This window comes from Odocoileus virginianus, chromosome 6, assembly GCF_023699985.2.
Source record: "Odocoileus virginianus isolate 20LAN1187 ecotype Illinois chromosome 6, Ovbor_1.2, whole genome shotgun sequence".
NCBI lineage: Eukaryota > Metazoa > Chordata > Mammalia > Artiodactyla > Cervidae > Odocoileus > Odocoileus virginianus.
The window spans coordinates 27,206,360-27,227,670 of NC_069679.1; the positions used below are offsets into that span (position 1 = coordinate 27,206,360).

General features: G+C 52.6%; 1 protein-coding gene across 1 annotated transcript; it reads right to left on the minus strand.

The window, feature by feature from the left end:
- Positions 1–1,310: 1,310 nt before the first annotated feature.
- Positions 1,311–20,965, minus strand: PLA2G4F (phospholipase A2 group IVF). Its single transcript, XM_070468544.1, has 21 exons — positions 20,949–20,965; positions 19,508–19,595; positions 18,427–18,499; positions 17,688–17,878; positions 17,470–17,598; positions 17,002–17,042; positions 16,746–16,788; positions 16,212–16,278; positions 13,561–13,727; positions 13,361–13,465; positions 13,131–13,168; positions 12,804–12,939; positions 11,065–11,201; positions 10,617–10,839; positions 9,774–9,888; positions 9,411–9,548; positions 9,212–9,319; positions 8,033–8,227; positions 7,594–7,760; positions 6,891–7,077; positions 1,311–6,598 (listed from the first exon to the last, which is right to left on the minus strand). Exons 1-21 carry the CDS (start codon positions 20,963–20,965, stop codon positions 6,378–6,380), a joined length of 2,586 nt encoding a protein of 861 aa, XP_070324645.1. The 3' UTR covers positions 1,311–6,377.
- Positions 20,966–21,311: the final 346 nt, after the last annotated feature.

The window sequence follows — 21,311 nt, forward strand, 5'->3', positions numbered from 1 at the left end:
CTAGTCTAGGAATGAGAGACCCCTATCTGTGTCCAGATAGGGACCCCGTCACATGCAGGTCCCCTCGGGAGCCGGCACATGGGACATCAGGAGGGACCCGAGAAAGCAGACGGCATGTAGTGTCTTGCTCAGAGGAAGGCATAGGTGAAGAAAGGGGGGTGATGAGAGACGCATCTAGGCTAATGCCCATCAGGGGCTTCCTCTGGGCATGAAACTGCAGGTACACCTGGGAGCCACATGCCAGTCTTGCAAAATCAAGGAAAGGGGCCTGTGTGAAGGCTTTGAAGGAAGTGGCTAAGAGGGCTGCTAACTCCCCAGGCCCTGACAGCCACCTTGAGGACTAAGGAACTCGATGTCTCATTCAGGAACCTCAGAGAACAGCAGCCACTGGCTGGCTCGCCCTGCCCTTAACTGCTGGCTGCCTCTGCTCTCCCCTTCCAACCCCTCCGCCCCGGCTCCAGCTCACTCCAAGCCCAGCTCTAGCCAGAGAGACCTGCTCCCTGGGTGGTGGCAGCAGCAACCCCACAGGGATGGGGCCTCGAATCTGCCCAGCTCAGCAAGGCAAGGACCTGGGAGGACATCAGGGCTCCACCCTTGGGTGGCTTCCACGCTGAGGGCTTTTTCTTCACCCCTTGGATGTCAGCCAGAACCACCAGGAACTTCTGCTACAGCTGATAAAACAAAGAGAAAGCACACGCATGTGTGCGCTCAGGAACACACGAAGATGGACCACCTTCTCCCGGGCCGGGAAGGAAGAAGGAGAAGAGGAAGTTTCATGGAGCAAAGACAAGGGATGAGTCCTGTCAAATGTCCCCAGATGGCTAGATCCTCCCCCCAGCCTAGGGGAGGGTTGGGGCTGGGGACAGGTCACTCTGGTCAGCATCACCAGCCTTACCTCCAGCCATGTGGCAACAGCAAGTCCAGGTCTGAGCTAGGTTGCTCTGAATGTACCTGGCAGGGTGTGGGGAGCAATGAGGACCAAGTCATTTAGGACCAGCCAAGAGACCATTTCTCTGCAGCGCAGAGTGATTAACACCTCTTAGAAAAGAGCAATCAGCCAGTGCTGAGAGCAGACAGCTTTCCAGCTGCTGTGCTCAGCATATCACACACCTCGTCTCATTTCACCCTCACGGCGCCTTGTAATTGGCCCTTGAGAACCTTAGTGAGGCTGGCAACTCTCAGACCAAAAGGTTCCTTACCCTTCTGTGTGTCAGAGATAACTGGTCCTGTGGAAGTGATGGACATCACCTCAGATGGATGGTGCCTTTGGGGACTAAAAAATACCATGGAGATCAAAAAAGAAACTCAGGTATTATTCATAGAATAGAACTTTATGCAACAATAACACTTAACTTTTAAAGTTTTATTTATTCTGGAGGATAATTGCTTCACAACGTGCTGGTTTCTGCCACACATCGACATGAATCAACTCTAAGTATACACATGTCCCCCTCTTCTTGAACCTCCTCCCATCTTCTATCCCATCCCACCCCTCTAGGTTGTAACAGAGCCTTGGTTTGAGCTCCCTGCATCATGCAGCAAATTCCCACCGCCTCTCTATTTTACATATGGTAATGTATACGGTTCAATGCTACTCTCTCAATATGTCTCACCCTTTCCTTTCCACACTGTGTCCACAAGTCTGTTCTCTATGTCAACATCTCCATTGCTTCCCTGAAAATAGAATACCTAACTGTTTATTTTTTAGGATGTACAATTGCTGATTTAACCTAAATTTTTTATTAAAAAAAAACAAATTCAGAAAGTTTACTGGGTAACTGAAAATTGTTAATTAAAAAAAAAAAAATGCTGGGGAGTGATCTCAGCCTGTCCTCTGTCTTTCATCTTGAAACTGGAATTCTCCATTGTAATATTTTACATATCCCTTGCAACACCAAACCCATCAGATATAAACATAGATTAATAAATTCATAACGTCTCTTCCAGGCTCTGCTGGTCAGTCTCTAGAACTGCATCTTTTCACCTCCTCCCTGAGTCCCACACTGCCACCTGAAGGCCACGATTGCCATTGCATGGCCAGTGACCTGACCAAGAGCCATCACTGCTGGGAGCTTGTACATAATAACCCTCTTAGCGATGAAATGACAACCAAGAATTACCAAATATATAAAGAAGGCAAAGCCCATGAAGGGTAGGCAACAGAGATTCTTCCCCAAGGAAACTGTTCACATAACAACCAGAAAACTTCCATCAAATGTACATATTAACACCATCTGAGGTAAGTGGTCAAGCATTTCCATGCAATGAAAACTGGTAGTTTCATAAGATCCTATTTGGGAATTTAAGCAGGGAAATGTGACAGTCAAAAATTAAACCCATCCCCCAGAAGGTGGATAGAGCAGACTGCCCACAGGTGGAGAATGTATTTATGAACCAAAAAATCATGCAAAGAAAAGTTCCAGAATGCCACACAAATGAAAAAATTGAGTGTATAAAAGGAAGTTTAGGAATACGGAGGATCCATTCATACATTTCTGTATCCATTTAATAGGAATCCAGAAAGAGAGAATGAAGAGGAGTAGTGTTTTGATAAAATTGGTAGAAAATTTCTTAGAGCTTCAAAAAGACATGAATCTCAAAACAGGAAAGAGCTTGTTCATTTTTTCAAGTTGTAACTTTAGAAAAATCATAGTGAAACTTTTGAAAATTAAAGACAAAGAGAAAACCGTAAAAATTAGGTAAAGATAAATTACCTACAATGGGATGAGAATGCATTTGACATCAAGCTGCCCAGCAGCAATATCCAACACAAGGAAAATAAAAATCTGAGTAAATGCAAATCTGAACCAAGAATTCTTCCCTCCTTTAGACTGTTATAAGTCAGGGCAAGAAAAGCCAAGTCTAGATATATCAGGACTCAGAAGATTTATATTCCACAGATCCTCCACTCAGTTCAGTTCAGTTTAGTTGCTCAGTCGTGTCCAACTCGTGACCCCATGGACTGCAGCACACAAGACCTCCCTGTCCATCACCACTCCTGGAGTTTACTCAAACTCATGTCCATTATAGTTGGTGATAACATACAATCATCTCATCCTCTGTCATCCCATTCTCCTCCCACCTTCAATCTTTCCCAGCATCGGAGTCTTTTCAAATGAGTGAGTCCTTTGCATCAGGTGGCCAAAGGATTGGAGTTTCAGCTTCAACATCAGTCCTTCCAATGAATGTTTAGGACTGATTTCCTTTAGGATGGACTGTTTGGATCTCCTTGCTGTCCAAGGGACCCTCAAGAGTCTTCTCCAACAACACAGTTCAAAAGCATCAATTCTTCGGCGCTCAACTTTCTTTATAGTCCAACTCTCACATCCATACCTGACTACTGGAAAAACCATAGCTTTGACTAGATGGACCTTTGTAGGCAAAGTAATGTCTCTGCTTTTTAATAAGCTGTCTAGGTTGGTCATAGTTTTTCTCCCAAGGAGCAAGCGTCTTTTAATTTCATGGCTGCAGTCACCACCTGCAGTTATTTTGGAGCCCCGAAAAATAAAGTCTGTCACTGTTTCCAATATTTCCCCATCTATTTCCCATGAAGTGATGGGACCAGATGCCATGATTTTAGTTTTCTGAATGTTGAGCTTTAAGCCAACTTTTTTACTCTCCTCTTTCACTCTCATCAAGAGGCTCTTTAGTTCTTCTTCACTTTCTGCCATAAGGGTGGTGTCATCTGCATATCTGAGGTTACTGATATTTCTCCCAGCAATCTTGATTTTAGCTTGTGCTTCCTCCAGCCCAGCATTTCTCAAGATGTACTCTGCATATAAGTTAAATAAGCAGGGTGACAATATACAGCCTTGATGTACTCCTTTCCCGATTTGGAACCAGTCAGAACAAGACCCAGTTTCCCCCTTAGTCAGTCTCTCCCATCCAGAAGCTTCCATAAGCCTTTTATCTTTATCCATCAAAGGGCAGACAGACTGAAAACCACAATCACAGAAAACTAACCAATCTGATCACATGGACCACAGCCTTGTCTAACTCAGTGAAACTATGAGCCATGCCGTGTAGGGTCACCCAAGATGGACGGGTCATGATGGCGAGATCTGACAAAACGTGGTCCACTGGAGAAGGGAATGGCAAATCACTTCAGTATTCTTGTCTTGAGAACCCCATGGACAGTAGGAAAAGGCAAAAAGGATAGGACACTGAAAGATGAACCCCTCCACTATAGAACTATTCAATTTTGCACTCCAACAAAAAGAAAGATAAAACCAAAAGGAAGACAGGAGGTCAAAGGAGAAAGTCATAAAAGATGTGCAAACAGCAGCTAATCAGATGGCCTATCTGAGGAGCAATGGTCCCTAGGGAGGGGGCAGAAGAGACCCAAACTGCCCCACCCCACACCAGCAAGAAGCACTGGCTCTTTTGAGGCCCAGCTCCCCCAGCCCTCCTGGTTCCCATCCAGCTAGAGGCTCAGATCCCAGGCCAGGCTAGGGACACACGCTGGGATCTAGACACCTTCCTCCCAGCTGGAAACCAGAACTAGGGTCTTCTTCCCAGAGTCGGGACAGATGAGGCTTTGTCACATAGGTTCCCTGATTAAAAGAGGAATAGTGACTTGGGCCATGGACAGCATGTATGTGTGATTGAGGGAGAGAGAGAGACAGATCTAGGCAGAGGTGATACCCAAAGTGAGCACTCCTGGCAGCAGGGGAGTGTTGAATGAGCAGTGAGTAGAGTAAGTCCCCAGCATACAAACAAGTTCCATTCCGAGAGCATGTTTGTAAGTCCAATTTGTACATTAAATCCAACAGAGTTAGCCTAAGATATCCACCTAACACAAAAAACAAACATAAAAAATAAAGGAAACCTTTTTAATCTTACAGTGCAGTACCTTAAAGAGTACATGACAAAAGCTGGCATACAGAGGTGGGCACTGAGTGAACAGGCAAAAAGAGTTACTGACTGGATGAGGAAAAGGAAGTGGGAGATGGTTGAGTGGAGGGATGGTCAGCACTAGGAGATGGAAGGCAAGCTGCAGCTTCACTAGGGCCTGATGCTGATGGAACGCACATTCATATCTTTGAAAGTTCACAGCTTGAAGGTTCGAGTGTCGGGGACTTACTGTATGGCAGCTGGGCCATGGAAGGGCCCCAGGAGGTTCAGTGCTGGGTGGGGCAGCGGGAGGAGAAAGAGGCTACAGAGGCCCTGGCCAGAGGGAGAGAGCCTGAAGACCCCCACACCAAGCCCAGTCATTGCGGATCTCCTCTCCACAGATCGGAAATCTGCCAATGCTGGAGAAGCTTCGGATGTTCGGAGGGTACCTTGTGGGTCAGAAGAAATGATAAGCAGAGGAAGAGGGAAGTAGATGGCCCAGATGGCAGGACACACCTGTGAAAAAGGCGGGAACCCAGGCTCTGAGTTCCCAGCTAGGCTCTCTCTACCCCTGCCCATCCCTGGCAGCTGACAGGCGCTCAAAGGGCAGTGCCACTGGGAACACACACACACATGCAGATTCATGTTTGCTCTGCACCAATAAATGGATATGCCCTCTAGACATACTCATTTAACTTCTGGGAATGGTGAGACTGTTTGCTCAAGGTAGCAGAAGTACACCTGATAAGAGGATGTGACCCAAGTTTAAAGAACAAAGATGGGTAATTAGCATGGGGAACCTCCAGCTGGAGCCCAGCCAGGAGGGGAGATCACCCCACAGCCTTCAGGAGGCTGAGCCCAGAAGGGTGGGGAGCCATGAGGCGGGCAGGGGAGGCCAGAGGTGAAGAGGAATTAACAGGTGGGACCTTGGGGTTAGTGACCCAGATGGGCAACTGATGTGGTCCCCCTTTATTCTGGATGCCTTTAGCATGCAGATGCAGTGGGGAGTGGAGGGATGGTCAGGGCTGGGGCTGTTTGCAGGAAGTGTGGATTGGATGGATGCATCTTTGCTTCTGTTATCAGTTCAGGGCAGTAACCTGCACTCAGCTCTCACAGTGCCCCTTCTGTTGAGGATCTGAAGACCTGGTCCCTCTGAAGTCCTTCTGTGTTTGGCGTGGGCCCTGGGCCATGACAGTCGCCTGAGTCCCTCCACACAGTCTAATGTCAGATGAGAACTGCTCACGTCTGCCACATACCCCTTCCCCGACACACTACCTCCTCCCAGAAACACAGGGGAGAAGGGACCCCCAAGTCCACACACCCCCAGAGACACACCACCTCCTCTAGAAACACAGGGGAGAAGGAACCCCAAAAAGTCCAGGCTGCACCCTGGAGGAACATCCCCAGGGCCTGGGGACCTCAGTGTAGGTTCCAAAGAGATGAGAAGCAGAAGACCTGCAGGGTCCACTGCCCCTCCCCCTACCCAGCCCTGGTCTGGAGCCCAGGGTCCCTCCTCTGTCCCAGTCCCCCAACTCCAGCCTGGGTCAGCCTCCAGTCCTGTCCCCAGTCTGTCGCCGGTCGAGAGCCAGCTGGAGGGCCTTCCGCACAGTCTCCACATTGTTCAGGACGTTGTATCGACTCAGGGCCACCAGCTGCTCAAACTCTTGGGGCTCGTAGGTGAAGTTCATCATGCCATAGGGAGTGTCTGGCCCGTTGATGACAAAGTCCCCACCAGCCTTCTCCTCAGACGTTTTTCGCTCCATACCTGTGATGGGACATGGAGAGAGGCCGGGCGAGGGTACTCTGTGGCTAGGAGTTGCCAATCCAAAAGCCCACCTCCCCAGGACATCCAGCTGGGTCCATGGGTTCTGCTTGGGCCCCCATCTCAGCTCTCTCCCCCTCCAGGAGGAGCCAGGCCAATGTGCATGCTGAGTCCAGGAAGGAGAGGCCAGCTGGGGCCTCCAAGAGGAAGGCTTTCATACATCATCCTGGGGACAGCACCCTCCTCACCAGCCCAGGGCTCTGTGGACCAGACCCAGACCCCAGGCTCCCCTCACCTGGGGCCAGGTGTGTGCGGAAGGTACGGTTGACCAGGGGGAAGTGCAGTATGATGGGTGAGCTTGGGTCCTGAGCCTTGGCAAACAGGTAGCACTCGTGGGGTTCCTTCATGTCCTCCGGGGACACCTCAATCCTGGGGAAGGAGATGCCTCGGTCCAGGCAGTACTTCTCTGTCATCTGTAAGACCTGAGTAGGGATGCTGACTTGTGCACTTCTGACCCTACCTGAGGCCCCCTGGACTCACACAGGCCCAGGTTTCTATGCCAGCTCTGCCTCCCACCAGCCAAGTGACTTCAGGCAACACAAACAGATCCCACCTCCAAAACCCGACATGACTGGAGGGAGCCGCTGACCGAGACTCCCTGGGGGGCCCTGCTGGGTCTGTGGTTATCATTGTAACCAAGGGACAGCAGACCTAGACCCAGGCCCAGACAGGAACAAGGAATCCACCAGAAATAGCACAGTCCAGAACATCAGTCTTCTCTTTGCCCAGATAAAGGCTCCTGAGGACTCTCTTTGGCCTCCTCTCCTGACTCCCACTCTCCCCCATCACCTTCCAGATGGGGAGACCAGAACTCCTAACGGTGTTCACAAGGTGCTCACCCACAGCCCAGAACCCAGGCCCTCCTCAATGGGTGATCCCTCAATGCCCAGCCAGGCTGCTGTAGCAAAGACCCATCCCCCACCCGCTCTGCACTTTACCTCAAAAGGGGCATCCAGAGAATAGTCGAAGGACAGAATGAGGTCCACAGCTCTTTGTGGCTGCAGGCTCAGCGGGAATGGGGAGTTGATGGCAAAGCCTCCGTCCACCAGGTTTAGACAGTCCCTCATGGGAGTGAGCTGGTTGGGGAAGGCGTCTGGATGCAAATCTGCACAAAGACAAATGCCTGTGCTTTGCAGCACCCCTCTTCTCTTCGCCCCTCTCTGTCGAGAGCTCTCCTCCTGTCTCTGACAGCCACAGGGTCTCCCATCTCAGCTCCCAGCCCTGCCTCTCAGCACAGTCATCACAGTTCTTCCCCTGCTGGCCTCCCAGAGCAGCCAAAGCTCCACCCCAACCCCTATCATGGTCAAAAGGCAGAACTGGCCTCAGTGAGCCACAGGCACAGGCAGTAGGTGGGACCCTGCCCAGAGCAGCACCCACCTTTCCAGGCCACAAATTCCCTGCCAGACACATAGTCCTCGTGCAGGAGGAGGCCCTGGGTGAAGTTGGGGTTCTCAGCTGAGGTCAGCCGGGAGGTGCATATGTCCTGTACAACCTGATAGAAGGGTCCCTGAGGGGTGAAGAGCCTGGTTCTCAGGCGCGCTGGATCGTGAAGCTGGAGCTCTTGGCAGTCATCTAGGTGGAGGTGGGAGGGTGAAAATCAGTGAGAAGTGGTGCCCTCCTTTGCCCAGTGGTCCTTATGCTTCATAGAAGCCCGCTTCATCTCCCCATACCCCTCCTCTTCCCCAACCCCAACTCCCAGGCCTCTGACCACTGCTTCCCAAACTTAAATGACTTTCTTTCATGATCCCCATATTTTGAAAATTGCCTATGACATAGCATGTATTAAATACCACCTACCCTTAAAGCTGCATAGGCAACTTCCAGTTAGAATTTCACCCATTAAACACCTGCTGAGCAATTATCACGTGTCATACTGGTCACTGTGCTGGGCACGGGTTTGTAGAGGTGGACAGCCCCGGCCCTGGCCCTCCAAGGCTCACAGCATACCAGGGGAGACCTGGTATGTGTAAAGAGGTCATAATGGTGACAATGCCCTGAGGTCAGGACCACATGGGATGTGCATACGGTTCTACTGGAATTTGGCAGTCAGACCCTTGATCAACCTGGGGGGACGGAGTGGAACAGAGATGCCTCCTGACAAAATGATGTCTGAGCTGAACTTTTAGAACAGGGCAAAAGTTACCCAGGGAAGAAAGGCGGGGAAGGTAGTCTATGTAGCAGGAAGCTCATGGGCCATTTAAGGAGTGGGCTGAAGGGGAGCCCTGAGGTGGGTGGGCAGAGGATCGGCCAGCTGCCCAGTAGCCCCAAATTGATCTAATTGAAGCTCAAATGGAGAATTAAAGGCATAGGCTTATCACAGAGCACTCACAGCTCCCACTCCATTTTCTGACATGGGCCCCCCATCCTCCAGCCTCCTTGTAGACCTCTGGGCATCCAGAGACCCTAAGCCGGAAGATATCTTCTCAGTACGTCTCTGAACCAAATGGGACATCCAAGTCCTTTGCCCTCATTCCTTAGGCCTCTGCCAGGGTCCTATTGCTGGAAAGAGGTATTGGGGGCTGGGGGTGGGCTTGGTTGGGGGATCTCTGCTCTCACCTGTGATTTTCACACTGTCTCTGCACCAGTCTAGGAAGCTGAGACCCCGGCCAGCGGTCTTCAGGAAGATCTCATCCAGGCTGGCTGCAAAGGCGCTGCCCCACATACCTAGGGAAAAAGGCAAGGCCCCAGGCCTTCACAACCCCTCCACCCACTTCACGGAGCCTGCCCTGTCCCCAGCCCTCCCACCTAGACGTACCCTGCAGGTAGCAGATCCGGGACTCGGGCCGGAGCTGCAGCAGTCGTCCCATGAAGAAGTCTGAGCCAAAGAGCTCGGTGGGGACATATGCACCGTACTTGGGGAAGCCGACCTCATGGGGGGTGAACTCGCACCACTCTGGGAGCCAAAGTGAAGGGAATGTCACCAGGGGCTTCTGATCAGGAGCCCATGGTTCCCCACTACCCTTGTGCCTGAGCAGGAATCTTTGCCTTGTCCAGAGTAGGATGCAGCAGGTCTACTGTGCTGCTCCAAGGCACCCACCTGTACCCTGAAAACCCTGGCCTCTTACACCCACCCCCACCATTGCTTCTACCTTCTCCCTAGGTCCCCACACCCTGGCACCTGCAAAGTCCTCCCCACTGATGTTGCTACGGACGTTGACGCTGGCGTAGATGGGGTAAGGGTTCTGGCCCTGGCTGACTGCCTCCTTCTGGTCGGACAGCTTGGCAGGATTTTCCTGGTAAGGAAAGAAGGGAGACCACTTGGCCTTTTGGGAGTTCCCTTCCCACAGCCCTGTGCCACCCTGCGCGGTGTGGTGTGCCCCCAAGACTTCGGTTGCTAAGGGCTGCAATCTAGAGACAACTCTGGAAAGGACAGGCTTCGGGCTGCAGCAGAGCAGAGGCCACTGTGGGCTTTGTGCAGTCCCGGGGCCTTTGGGAACACCCTCTCCCTTTCTTCCCATTCAAGAAAGCATATCAGAACCCAAGGGAGTCAAGTGACATTTTTAAAGGAATAACTGAAAATCCAATCTACTTTCTTTTAAAAAGTAAATCACTAGAAAACATGTATTCTTTTCTTAGAAATAATATCACTTTCACAACTAACAGCCACACACCAGTGGGCCAGGACCCATAGGTCCCCAGGGTCCTAAGAACTTCACTTAGCTCTCATCTCATTTCCTAGTGCCTGCTGGGTCTGCAGTTCCCAGAGAAGACACCAGGTGAAGTGCATCACGCATGTTTGGCCAGTGGGCTGGAATGGCATTCTTCCTCAACAGCAGGTTGGAATCCTTTGGTACACTTTCAAAGCAGACCCGAACTAGGGCTTGACAACTCACCAACCAAAACCAGCATCTCTGGCAGTGAGGCCTAAGCACTAAGTTTTTGGAAAGCTTTAGTGGAACTAAGTGCTGATGGGGTAAGGTGGACTGGAGCCACGTTCATTTATTACCTACTCATCTCTTACCTCCTGGTACAGGAAATATTCAACGAGAAGGCCCCAGAGGTCAACGAGGGAAGTGCTGTGGCCGCTGCTTTCCCGGATCCCCAGTTCCTGGGCGTAGTACTGCAGGCGCTCCGTGGACATTGCCCCCATCTTACTGCTGCACACCCGAGCCTGGGCACGCTCAATAGGGCCCTGCAAGGCCACCTGGGACCAGGCTGGGTCCTTGTAGAGTGTGGAGATGCACCTGGGTATGCAGGGAATTAGGGACAGGGAGGCACAGCAAGAGGGTAGAGAGATGCAGGTGTCTGTGAGTCACCCCTCCTCCCCCATCCCTTGCTCTGACCTGCACCACCTACTCAGAGGGCCCTGTGGACTCTGTCCCTTCCTGGGCCTCCTCACCAGATCACCAGGTCACAGCCCTGCCCCTTGAGAGCTCTCCTTTATTTTGTGCTGCCCCTACCTCACTTACCAGGTGGACCCAGAGACGCCGCTCAGGTAGGTCACAGTGTCCAAGAGGCCGAGCTCCTGTAGCCCAGCCAGGCTGCCGTACAGAGAAGACATGGCTCGGGTTCCACCTCCGGAGCCCAGCACAGCTACCACCGGCACCTGGGCACAGTGATGGTCATGATACCTTCTACTCTCGCTGTTGCTCATCTGCTATTTCTCAGCATATCAGACACTGGTCTAAGAGTCTTGTGTTATCTCACTGAATCTTCAAAGCAACCCAATGGCATCCCCACTTTACAGGTGAGGAAACTGAGGCTCAGGGTGTTTAGATACTGTGTCCACACTCATGCCAATAGTAAGTACTAGGCTCTCAAACTGATGCAGTAGAGCCTCAGAGATGGCTCTTAACATTATACCAGGAAAGTATGTACCTGGGAGGTATATTGGATTTGCTCAAAACAGTGAAATCAAGGTTTCTCAACCTTGGCACTGTTGGTGATTTTGGACCAGATCATTCTTTGTTGTAAGGAACTTATTCTGTGTGTTATAGGACATTGAGCAACATTTCTGGCCGTTACCCAACAGACACCAGTAGCATCCCCCTCCCCTCCCCCAGTGGTGGTGACAAATGTCCCCTAGATGGGTGGGGCATGAAGTTACCCCCAGCTGAGAACAAGAACTGAAGTGACAGAGGCCAGCATGCGGCTTGGACACACCCCAGACACAAGAGGTGCCCAGATGTCTTTTTAGGATCAGAGGGGCCAGGTGGGATCAGACTAGAAACTTTTTGGCTCCTCAAATTTTCCAGGAAGGTCTGCTTCATTTCACCCCAGGCTTCTGGTTCCTTTCCCTGTTTTTCCTTTCTTCTCCTGTCTTGAAAAAAATGTTCTGTGGCCACATCCCAACAAGGTCACTGTGCCTTCAGAGGGCTAGAGGAGGCAGAGAGCCTGTTAGCAGGCCTGTGCCCTTTCTACCCTCTGCCCACAGAATGGAGACCAGGCGCAGGGCAGGCATTACCAAACCAGAAGTCTAGGCTGGCTCAGTTGGTCAGCACCAGGCACAGGAGGAAGCCACTGCTTATTCCTGATTTACCCCAGGTCTCCCCCTCAGCACTGCCTTTCCCCCTGCCTCCCAGACACAGGCTCCCACGGAGCCTCCACTTCCAAATCTCTTTGTCTACTCTTAAAAACAGCATTGTGTCCTTGCCCCTGCAGCCTCCCGCGGACATGGGCGGGAGGGCCAATAAGGAGGTAATATAGATTATGTGAGGTGATAAGGGTGGGACCTTCATCCCATAGGACTGGTGTCCTTGTAAGAAGAGGAAGGGAGAGAGACTCCCCCAAACCCTTGCACACGCACGGGGGAAAGGCCATGTGAGGGCCCAGCCAGAAGGTGGCCGTCTATAGTCAGCAAGAGCAGCCTCATCAGACCCTGATGGCTCCTTGATCTGGAACTTCCAGCCTCCAGGCTAGATAATAAATGTCCATTTTTTGAGCCACCAGTCTGGGGTGTGCCGTTATAGCAGCCGGAGCAGACTAATAGAGCCCCCTCGGCCGAGGCTGCTCAGCCCCCATTATGTATGGGGTCCTGACTCTCCCGAGCATGCCTGTCAGCTCAGGCAAACAGGCTGGCTGCCTTCCTCCACTGGTCCCCACACTTCCTTAACACTTCCTGTCACCTCCTAGCCACACAGTCAGTCTCTCAAGGAAGAAGTTGGATTTGGTCCTAGCCACTCTGGGGCCCAGCTCCTCCATTCCATACCTGGCTACTGTCGGGAGCCTGGCTCAACCCCAAAGCCTGCTGAAAGGCCTTGGACACGAGCCGCTTCCTCTTCTCCAGAAACTCCTTCTCCCCATCACAGAGGTCGAAGCCGAGACGCAGGTCAAGGTCCCCAGAGCTGCCTCAGATGAGGTTGGGGGTGGGGTAGTGGGTGACGGTTCACTGGAGCAGAGCCTCCAGCCAAACCCATTTTCACAGGAGCAGACAGATGCACACTCCAGGGGACCCCTCAGGAAGACCCCATGGGAACCAGACACCCCCAACCCCCAGCTGAGCTGAGTCAGCAGAATAGCACCCCCACTGCCTCACCTCATCTCTGCCTTCACCCTCATGGCCACCTCCTGGCCCTGGAAGAAAGAACAGCCCATCACCAGGGCACCGAGTGGGTCTCACAGCACTGGATGCTCTGGTGACTCTGGCCTGGATGTGGACCCTGTGCCTGAGCTCTCGGCTGGCCTTATCTTGACCTCCTCCCCCTGACCCTTTCTGGTGGTGACAGAGCAGGCAGGGATCCCTCAGGCACCTGGACAGGGCCTCACCTCCCCCAGGGCCACGACGCACTGCTGCTCCTGGCCTAGGGCCAGAGAGGAGAGCAGGATGCCAGGCTTGCCAGTCTGGGCCTCCTCCTTGGCCCTCGAGTCACCCTGCAGAGAAGAAAACACTCAGAGGAGAAGGAAAGGGGCCTCATCCAGAGTGGACTGATTCTGTCATTCGCTCCTTCCCAGGCCACATCACTCACCTGGACCATGAGCTTCTCTCCTGGGTCCACCTCCAGCCTGGAGCTGAGTACTGGGTTCACGTGGAAGGTGAACGTGGCTGGGATGCCCGTCTCCGTGGGAGGCTGCAAGGGCAAGAGCTGGGGCTTCTCGTAGGCTCCAGGCACTGCCAGCTGAATCTGCCTAGGGCCTGAGAGCAGAGCGCCCAGGTGAGTGCCGGGCGAGGGGGTGAGCGTGGGGTGTGTGTGGCTCATGATGCTGGCACCCCAGCAGCAACTTCCCTTTTCTTCCCCTTGGAAATGTCAGCTCGTCACCCTGCTCGCTCTCTGACACCGTGTCCCACAGGCAAGGCATCACAAAAGACACTCAGGGTCCTATAACCTGTCCTGGTCAGAACTGGGAGCTGTTGTTGGGCGAAGAGCTCCTGCTCAGGGTTTATGGGGCTGATGATTTTGAGATTATTGTATTAAGTATATAACACGAGTGCATGCTAAGTTATTTCAGTCGTGTCCAACTCTTTTGCAACCTCATGGACTATAGCCCACCAGACTCCTCTCTCCATGGATTTCTCCAGGAAAGGATACTGGAGTGGGTTGCCAATTCCTCCTCCGAGGAATCTTCCTGGCTCAGGGGTTGAACCCAGGTCTCTTCTGTGTCCTGCATTGGCAGGTGACTTCTTTACCACTAGTGCCACCTCGGAAGCCTGGTATAAAACATGTATTTTTTTTTTTTTATTAGTTGGAGGCTAATTACTTTACATCATTACAGTAGTTTTTGTTATACATTGAAATGAATTAGCCATGGATTTACATGTATTCCCCATCCCAGTCCCCCCTCCTACCTCCCTCTCCACCCGATCCCTCTGGGTCTTCCCAGTGCACCAGGCCCGAGCACTTGTCTCATGCATCCAACCCGGGCTGGTGATCTGTTTCACCCTAGATAATACACATGTTTTGATGCTGTTCTTTCAAAACATCCCAATACAAGGTCATATTATAATGCCGCTGCCAAGTTGCTTCAGTCGTGTCCGACTCTGTGTGACCCCATAGACGGCAGCCCACCAGGCTCCACCGTCCCTGGGATTCTCCAGGCAAGAGTACTGGAGTGGGTTGCCATTGCCTTCTCCATATATTATAATGATCCTATATTAATTACCAGTTTTCAACAGGTACTTCCCCTTTGGTGCCCTATTCAAGCCCTCTGCTGATTGCCTTGGGGCAGGTTTGTGGACAGAGAGAAAGCAAGTAAGCTGCACATTGTTTCCGAAGCATAAGACCTTGTGAGAACATAGAGGGTTTGCAGAGGAGGTAGAAGGAGGACGTGGATTCGTGGCACAGAGAGGACAGGCTTGGGGAAGCCGAGGAGAGCTGGCCCTGCCTGGGTGAGGCCAGCCTGGGAGGAGGCAGGAAGAGGCCTGGGGGCCCAGGAGCAGCAGGGCCTGCCCTTGACTCTGCAGCTTTCTGGAGAGTAAGCAAGACCCCAGACAGAAAGAGCTACAAATGACACCCACAAAGAGGGGACCAGACAGACCCACAAAAGAGCCCCAGATCCCAAACACTCAGGAGCAGAGGTCCAAATGGAATCCCTTTCCCTATATGCCTTCTTTGGCACCAAATGAGACCTGAGACTTGACATGAGCAGGGTTGGAAGGAAATTTAAAAATAAGTGATACTTCTACTTACACCACAGTTTTCAGGCTGAGACTAATATAGACTATTCATAGAAAGGAACAATAAAAGCTGTGGTGGGGGAAGCAAACAGGTCTGTGTATCACAGACCTGGGCCTGGATCTGCTCCATCACTTATTGATTATGTGACTTTAAGCAAAATTCTTCTTTGAGGCTCCGTCTCATGAATTAAAAGAGAGTAATGACTGTACCTATTTTAGGAGGTTGTTCTGAGGATTCAAAAATAAAACACTATAAAATGCTTAGCCCAGTGCCTGACTCATAGAAAGTGCCTGATGTTACCTGGGTAGCACTTGGCCCGGAGGCCCAGACTCCCAGCATCAGAGTGACCTTAGCTGCCACACAGCTTCCACTCCCCTCCCACACCTGGGCCCCCTTCTGAGTGCCGGCCTTTGCGACAGACCACAATGGCCCCAGTTCTTCACTTCTGGAGGTCTCACTCTTTGCCACATGACCTCAATTCCTCCCACTAAAGAAGCCGCTGTATTCCTCACCCTCCAACTTAGAGTCAGCCTTGTGCTTGTTTTGGCTAACAAAATGTTAGTGAGTGGCAGTGATGTAACCAAAGACTCGAAAAGCTCTTGCTCATCTGGACTTGCTCTCTTGCACCTCTGCAGGTGTCTTCAAGACATGCCCGGGCTTGTCCGCTGGTCACAGCAAGTAGACAAGGGACATGGGAGCCAAGCCAGGTCACCCCACCAAGCCCAGCCTAGATCAGTCCTGTCCCAGCTGACATCCAGATGTGTCTGCCACTGAGATTTTGTGGGTATTTCTTGTACATCAGTAGTTGAACTGATACAGCCGCTATGCTTGAATACTTCCAGAGACAGAAATTCACTACTTTCAGAGGCAATCCATTTCATCCTTAGTCAGCTTTAAGCAGTGAACAATTAAGAATTTTCTGTCTAAGACCCATCTTCTTGAAACCAGCAGCCTCCAACCCCCCAGGAGAGAAGGCAAGACCCCAGGCCCCTGGCCAGACTCACCGTGCTCTAGATGTGGGGCTGTCCCATAGCCCCCGAGAGTGCCCTGGATTCTCAAACATGGCTGAACCTGAGGAAAGCAGAGGGCTGTGGGAGCCAGGGCATCCTTGGGGCCCTGAACAGGGCCTGAACCAGGAGAGAGGAGGGGAGGGCTCTCTGGGGAAAGGTTGAGCTGACATCCTTCCCAGGGCCTGTGCCTTTATGAGCAAGAGTTTTCTGTCACAGACCCCTCCCAGGACTCAGAGGCAGTGTCCCCTGGAAGGAAAGGGGGAGGGGAGGAGGGGTCCTGGCCAGTGGCTCCTTGGCAGTCTCAGAACCCAGGGGCCTGAGTGAGCAGAGTGCTGTGCCCAGGAGGGAAGGCTGGCTTCTGGGCTATTCCCTCAGGTGGAGGCAAGTTGCCCCCTTGTCCCTGGAGATGCATCCCCCGCATGTCTCCCCTTGAGTGCCCTTCAGGCAAGTGGGCATGATGGGCTCAGTCTGGACTCCTCAAAGCCCCCCCAAGCCCTGAAGATCCCCCAACTGGTCTCCCCTACTCACCACCAGTACCCCATTAGTGATGACTTCAGATGCAGGCACCTGGCTGCAAGGGACACATGAATCCCTCAAGATGGCTGTTATTATAATAATGTAACCAAAGCAGTTGAAGAACTTGGGGAGCAGGGCAGGTTTGGGGTTGGAGTGGGTGTCAGGATCAGGACCTCCCCTCTCAGACTAGGTCAGCGCAGGACCTAATGATTGGGAGCTGGTAGGATCTCAGCGTAAATGGGAGGGTACGGGCTCCACTGGAACTCACCTCTTCTCCAAAACAAATTCCACCTGCAGCTCGTGTGAATCCTACATGGAGGGAGCAAGGGAGCACCAGTTTTTGAAGTACTCCCAGAGTTTCAGGACCTTCCCCCCACCCCCGATCCTATTCAACTCCAGGGACTAGAAGGGAGACCACTGTCGTGGCTGCTCATGGGCCGAGGATGGGGTAGTGGCATCGCCACCAGGAGCTCCATCCATTTAAGGCTGTGGGCAGGTATGTTCTAGACACTGAGGATCAATGACTGACAGAGACACAGAGCCCATGCCCTCAAGAAGCCCACATGTCGGCTTCACTCAGGGAAGGCGTGTTTGCAGGAAAGCTTTGTGGGACCAGGGCTGCAGGATGGAGGACATTTGTCCTGGAGGTCTGGCCCATGCTGACCGGGAGACCCCTGTGCCCACTGCCTCGTCTCCTCAGGCTGAGCCCACTGCCGGCGCAGGTGGGGCGGCTCACCTGCTGGCTGAGGGGGAAGGTGTGTCTGTGTGGTTGGCCTGGCTTGAGGCTCCTCATATCAAACAGCAGCAGGGAGAGCTGGTCATTCTCCAGGATGTCCTTGTCATAGAGGGTGAGCTCCAGGACATTCTGGGGACAGTGTCGAAAGGGGGGACCTGAGACGGGGCAGAGGGCAAGCATCTAGGAAGAGACCTCCCCCTCCGCAGTCCAGCCCCCACCTTCACGGCACCATGGATCCGGTAGTGGAAGGTCTCGTTCCACTCGGGGTCCCTGCAGTTGGCCACCACCCTGGTCCGGGCGGCGCTGGGGGATGCTGAGGGCAGCCACAGTTGCACATAGCAGTCAGCTTTGGACACTGTAGGTAGGATGGACAGGTCCTCAGCCTCTAGCTTATGACTGGAAAGGTTGCCTGGAAGAAGTTGGGGTTGGGTGGGAAGGGCAGAGAGGGGAGGGGAGGCTGCCCATGGAGCAGGCAGGGGTAGGGAGATGGGGAGAGCCCATGTCTTCGACTTTGAGTCCATCTCCACCAGGGAGACTCCTCCCATTGAAAAGGATGGAAATTCTGTGGTGACCAGTTGAAGAGATTATGTGACAGCACAGGCCATGGGATAATTCCCAGAAACAGCCTGATCCAGAGAATGAGCTCCAAGCTCCCACCCAGTGTGAGCCTTGCAATGGAAACCCCTAGAGATCAGACAGTGACTTCTGGCAGTGGCAGGCCTCATGCACTCACCCAGGCTGGCACTGCTTCATGTGCCAGACTCAGGAAGGAGTCAGTGGTCTGTATATTCCCCTCACCTCCAGCTCCTGCCTGCCTGGCCCTTGGGCTCCCTCACCAGACAGACCTCCATACGCTAGACTGTAAATACACATGTGCACTTCTGACCAGCCCCTGTTGAGCTCTGGGGAGGCCCCAGGGAGAGGAAGGGAGAAAGCGTGGCATTAGGGGTGACTCACGCAGGTCTGTGCCCTGGATATTTTTGGCTCTCAGCACCTTCACCTGGAGGTCATAGTAGGGGTGGGTCTCCCGCTGAAAGGACAGAAAGACTCAGTTCCAGGAAGCCAGCTGTGGGGCCTGACCTCCCTGCCATGGGGCCCACCTTGGGTTTCCCTCATCCCATCACAGAGCGTCAGGCAGCCTGGCCCAGGGTCACTGATGTCCCTGCGCCAGGAACCCAGGAGGCCTTGGCAGGTGAAGCACTGGGAGCTGAGCACATTGGTGACGAATGTGACCTTGAAATCAGTCGGGCCAGGATCAAATCAAAGCTGCACCGTGGACTAGCTAAATGACCTTGGGCAAGTAACTTCATTTCCCTGTCTCTAAGGTGGGTGTTAAGATGATAATCTCACAGGGTTATAGTGAGTTTTAAATGAGAAATCATACAAAGTGCCCAGCACAAGTACTTAACACATTAACTAATTATGTTTAGTAATTATGTTTATTGTGCACCACAAACGTGCAGCTCCCCTGACTATAGTACCGCTGCTATAGCCGAACAGCTAAAGTGAAACCTCAAGTAAGGTGTTTAGGAGATTATCAAAAGAGAAAACTGTGATGAGCTGCACCCACCAGCTCCTGACAAAGGCTAAAAGATGGCCCAAGACGGGGCAGGCAGGTGAAGGGAAACCTAGAGTCATGCAGCTGGTACTGGTCTGACAAGTCGCTAAGGAGACAGCAGCTTGGGCTCAGGAGAGCAGACTGCAGCCTCCCAGGGGTGAGACTGTCTCCTCCAGACCCCAGCGAGCCCCTCACTCTCACCACCCCCTCAACCACCAACCCCCCAACTCTACCACCAGGCTAACCCAACCAGCTACAAGTGTCACATCACCTCTCCCTCCACTTCCTAACTGGGTGGGATTATTTTCAAGATTATTGTTTGGCCAGATTCTCTAAACTCTACCAGGTAATCTGGAGCGAATTGGTCCTGGCCCAGATCCAAATGCATTCCCAGGGTTGGCCCCAGTCTCCACAGTGGACTGGGCTCCCGCTCCCAGAACTTTTCCTGTCCACACCCCCGGGGAAGATCAGGTACGTTACCCGCCACTGCCTCCACTGAGGTCCCCTCTTCTCTCGCTTCTGTAGCTGCACCACGCCCAGGAGGGGCAGCCCCTTGTTTGCCAGCCACCTGGGCCAGAGCGCCCAGAGCATGGCCAGGCAGCCCAATTCCTGGCAGGAAACCCTGCCTGCACTCTGGCCACACTGACTGCTGGCTCAGGTCTGACAGGTAACTGGGGTGGGGAGGGTGGAGCTGGCCGCTCCACTGAGCACTCTCAACTGGGGCTGGAGGTGGGGTTTGACATGCTCCAGGAAGTTCCTGGAGCCGTTTCCTCTGTCAGAAGGGACTTCAGACCCTTTCCAAGACGATGCAGAATGGGCACTCTGGTTCCCAGCCCCAGCCCCTGGTTATCAGGGGGCTGCTTATGGAAAATAGACGCCTGAGCCCTAGCCCCAGATGATTTGATTTAGTGGGTATGGATAGAACCCAGGTGTTTGTATTTCCAACAAGCCTTTGAGATGATGCAACACATGTGGTCAAGGGAAGAGCAGCCAGAAAGTGCAGCATTAGGGGCCTAGTCTCCCCCAAACTACCAGAAAATCCTAAAACCAACATCTTTCAAGTCCCACCTTCTCCACGGCTCTTAAGCAGAAACTTGGGAATCTCTGGTGTCCAGTGTTTCATCCGAACTCAAAGGTATTTCTAATCTCTCAAGATACCTTGAGAGGTTCTTGTTCCTCAAACCCTGAGGGAGCACTGCCCTAGGCCCTGGTCCAAAGGTGAAGAGGGCCCAACGTCATCCTGAAGAAATTCAGACTCCTGATTGCCCATGGCTTCTGCCCAGGGGCCCTTCTTGAATCAGTGGAAATGCCTGGATGGTCCAGGGACAGAAGTAGGCATATGGCCAGGTGGTATGGATAAGGGCAGGCCAAAACCAGTCCTCTTGTCCTTAAGCTACTGGAGATAAAGGCTTCAGAGTCCCCTCTGACCATCATGAGCCTGAGGCTGCAGATGGTGTGTGATGTCCCCCTTTCCGTGGACCACAACCACGTGTCCAAGATAGGCACTGTTCCTGGAAGAAAGGATCTCTAAGGCAGTGAGTTGAGAGATACATTTCTTTTCCTCAGCCAAGACCCAGTCATCTCCACTCTCTTTCCTGTGGCTCAAGTTGGAGACTGAAAAAAATGACATTCCAAATGAAGTGATTCAACTCCAAAATGAAACCCACAGGCAAGTGCAGACCAGAAACTCCCAGAACTGCTGTTGGCCAGGCCCCAAAGGGGAGTGCCTGTTTTTGCTCAATTTGGAGCATGAGGTCAAGAACCTATGCTGGGATCTCAGAAATGGTGTCCCACCCTCTTGGTGATCTGTACACAGCAGGGGAGATCGAAGAGGGCAGGGGCACGGAGCTAGCTGGGGGCAGAGCCAGCCAGGCCTGGCGTCCAGGGCTCCTGACAGATTGTTTTCTAGGCTGTACCTCACCCTCTCCTGGAAGCCATCGGTCCCATGTCTCAACAAAGTCAAACCTCTTAGTCCCAGATGTTTTTCATTTCCAGAGAGAACTCAGGATGGCCAGAGATGGCTCTTGAGAAGGACACATAAAGAACAGACTGCTGTCTTGGAGCTGGCCAAAGTGGACCCACATTTCTTCACTTCTCAAACATCCCTCAGTTCCTTACTCCCACCAATTCCACACCCACCATGCGCCTCCCAGTCACTCTCAGCTGCAGGAAGAGGCACGAGGCCCTAACATGTGAAGGGGAAGCAGTCTGGATCAGCTAGAGCTGCAGTGTGCCTACTGACACTTTGCGATATGTTCTCCATGTGTGCTGTCAATACAGCAGC

Coding starts and splice junctions, on each gene's coding strand:
- PLA2G4F (XM_070468544.1), bottom strand. Junction 11,202..12,803: donor AGGCTCCCGACAGTAGCCAG/GTATGGAATGGA, acceptor CACTGTGCCCAG/GTGCCGGTGGTAGCTGTGCT. Junction 9,320..9,410: donor CCGGATCTGCTACCTGCAGG/GTACGTCTAGGT, acceptor CTTTTTCCCTAG/GTATGTGGGGCAGCGCCTTT.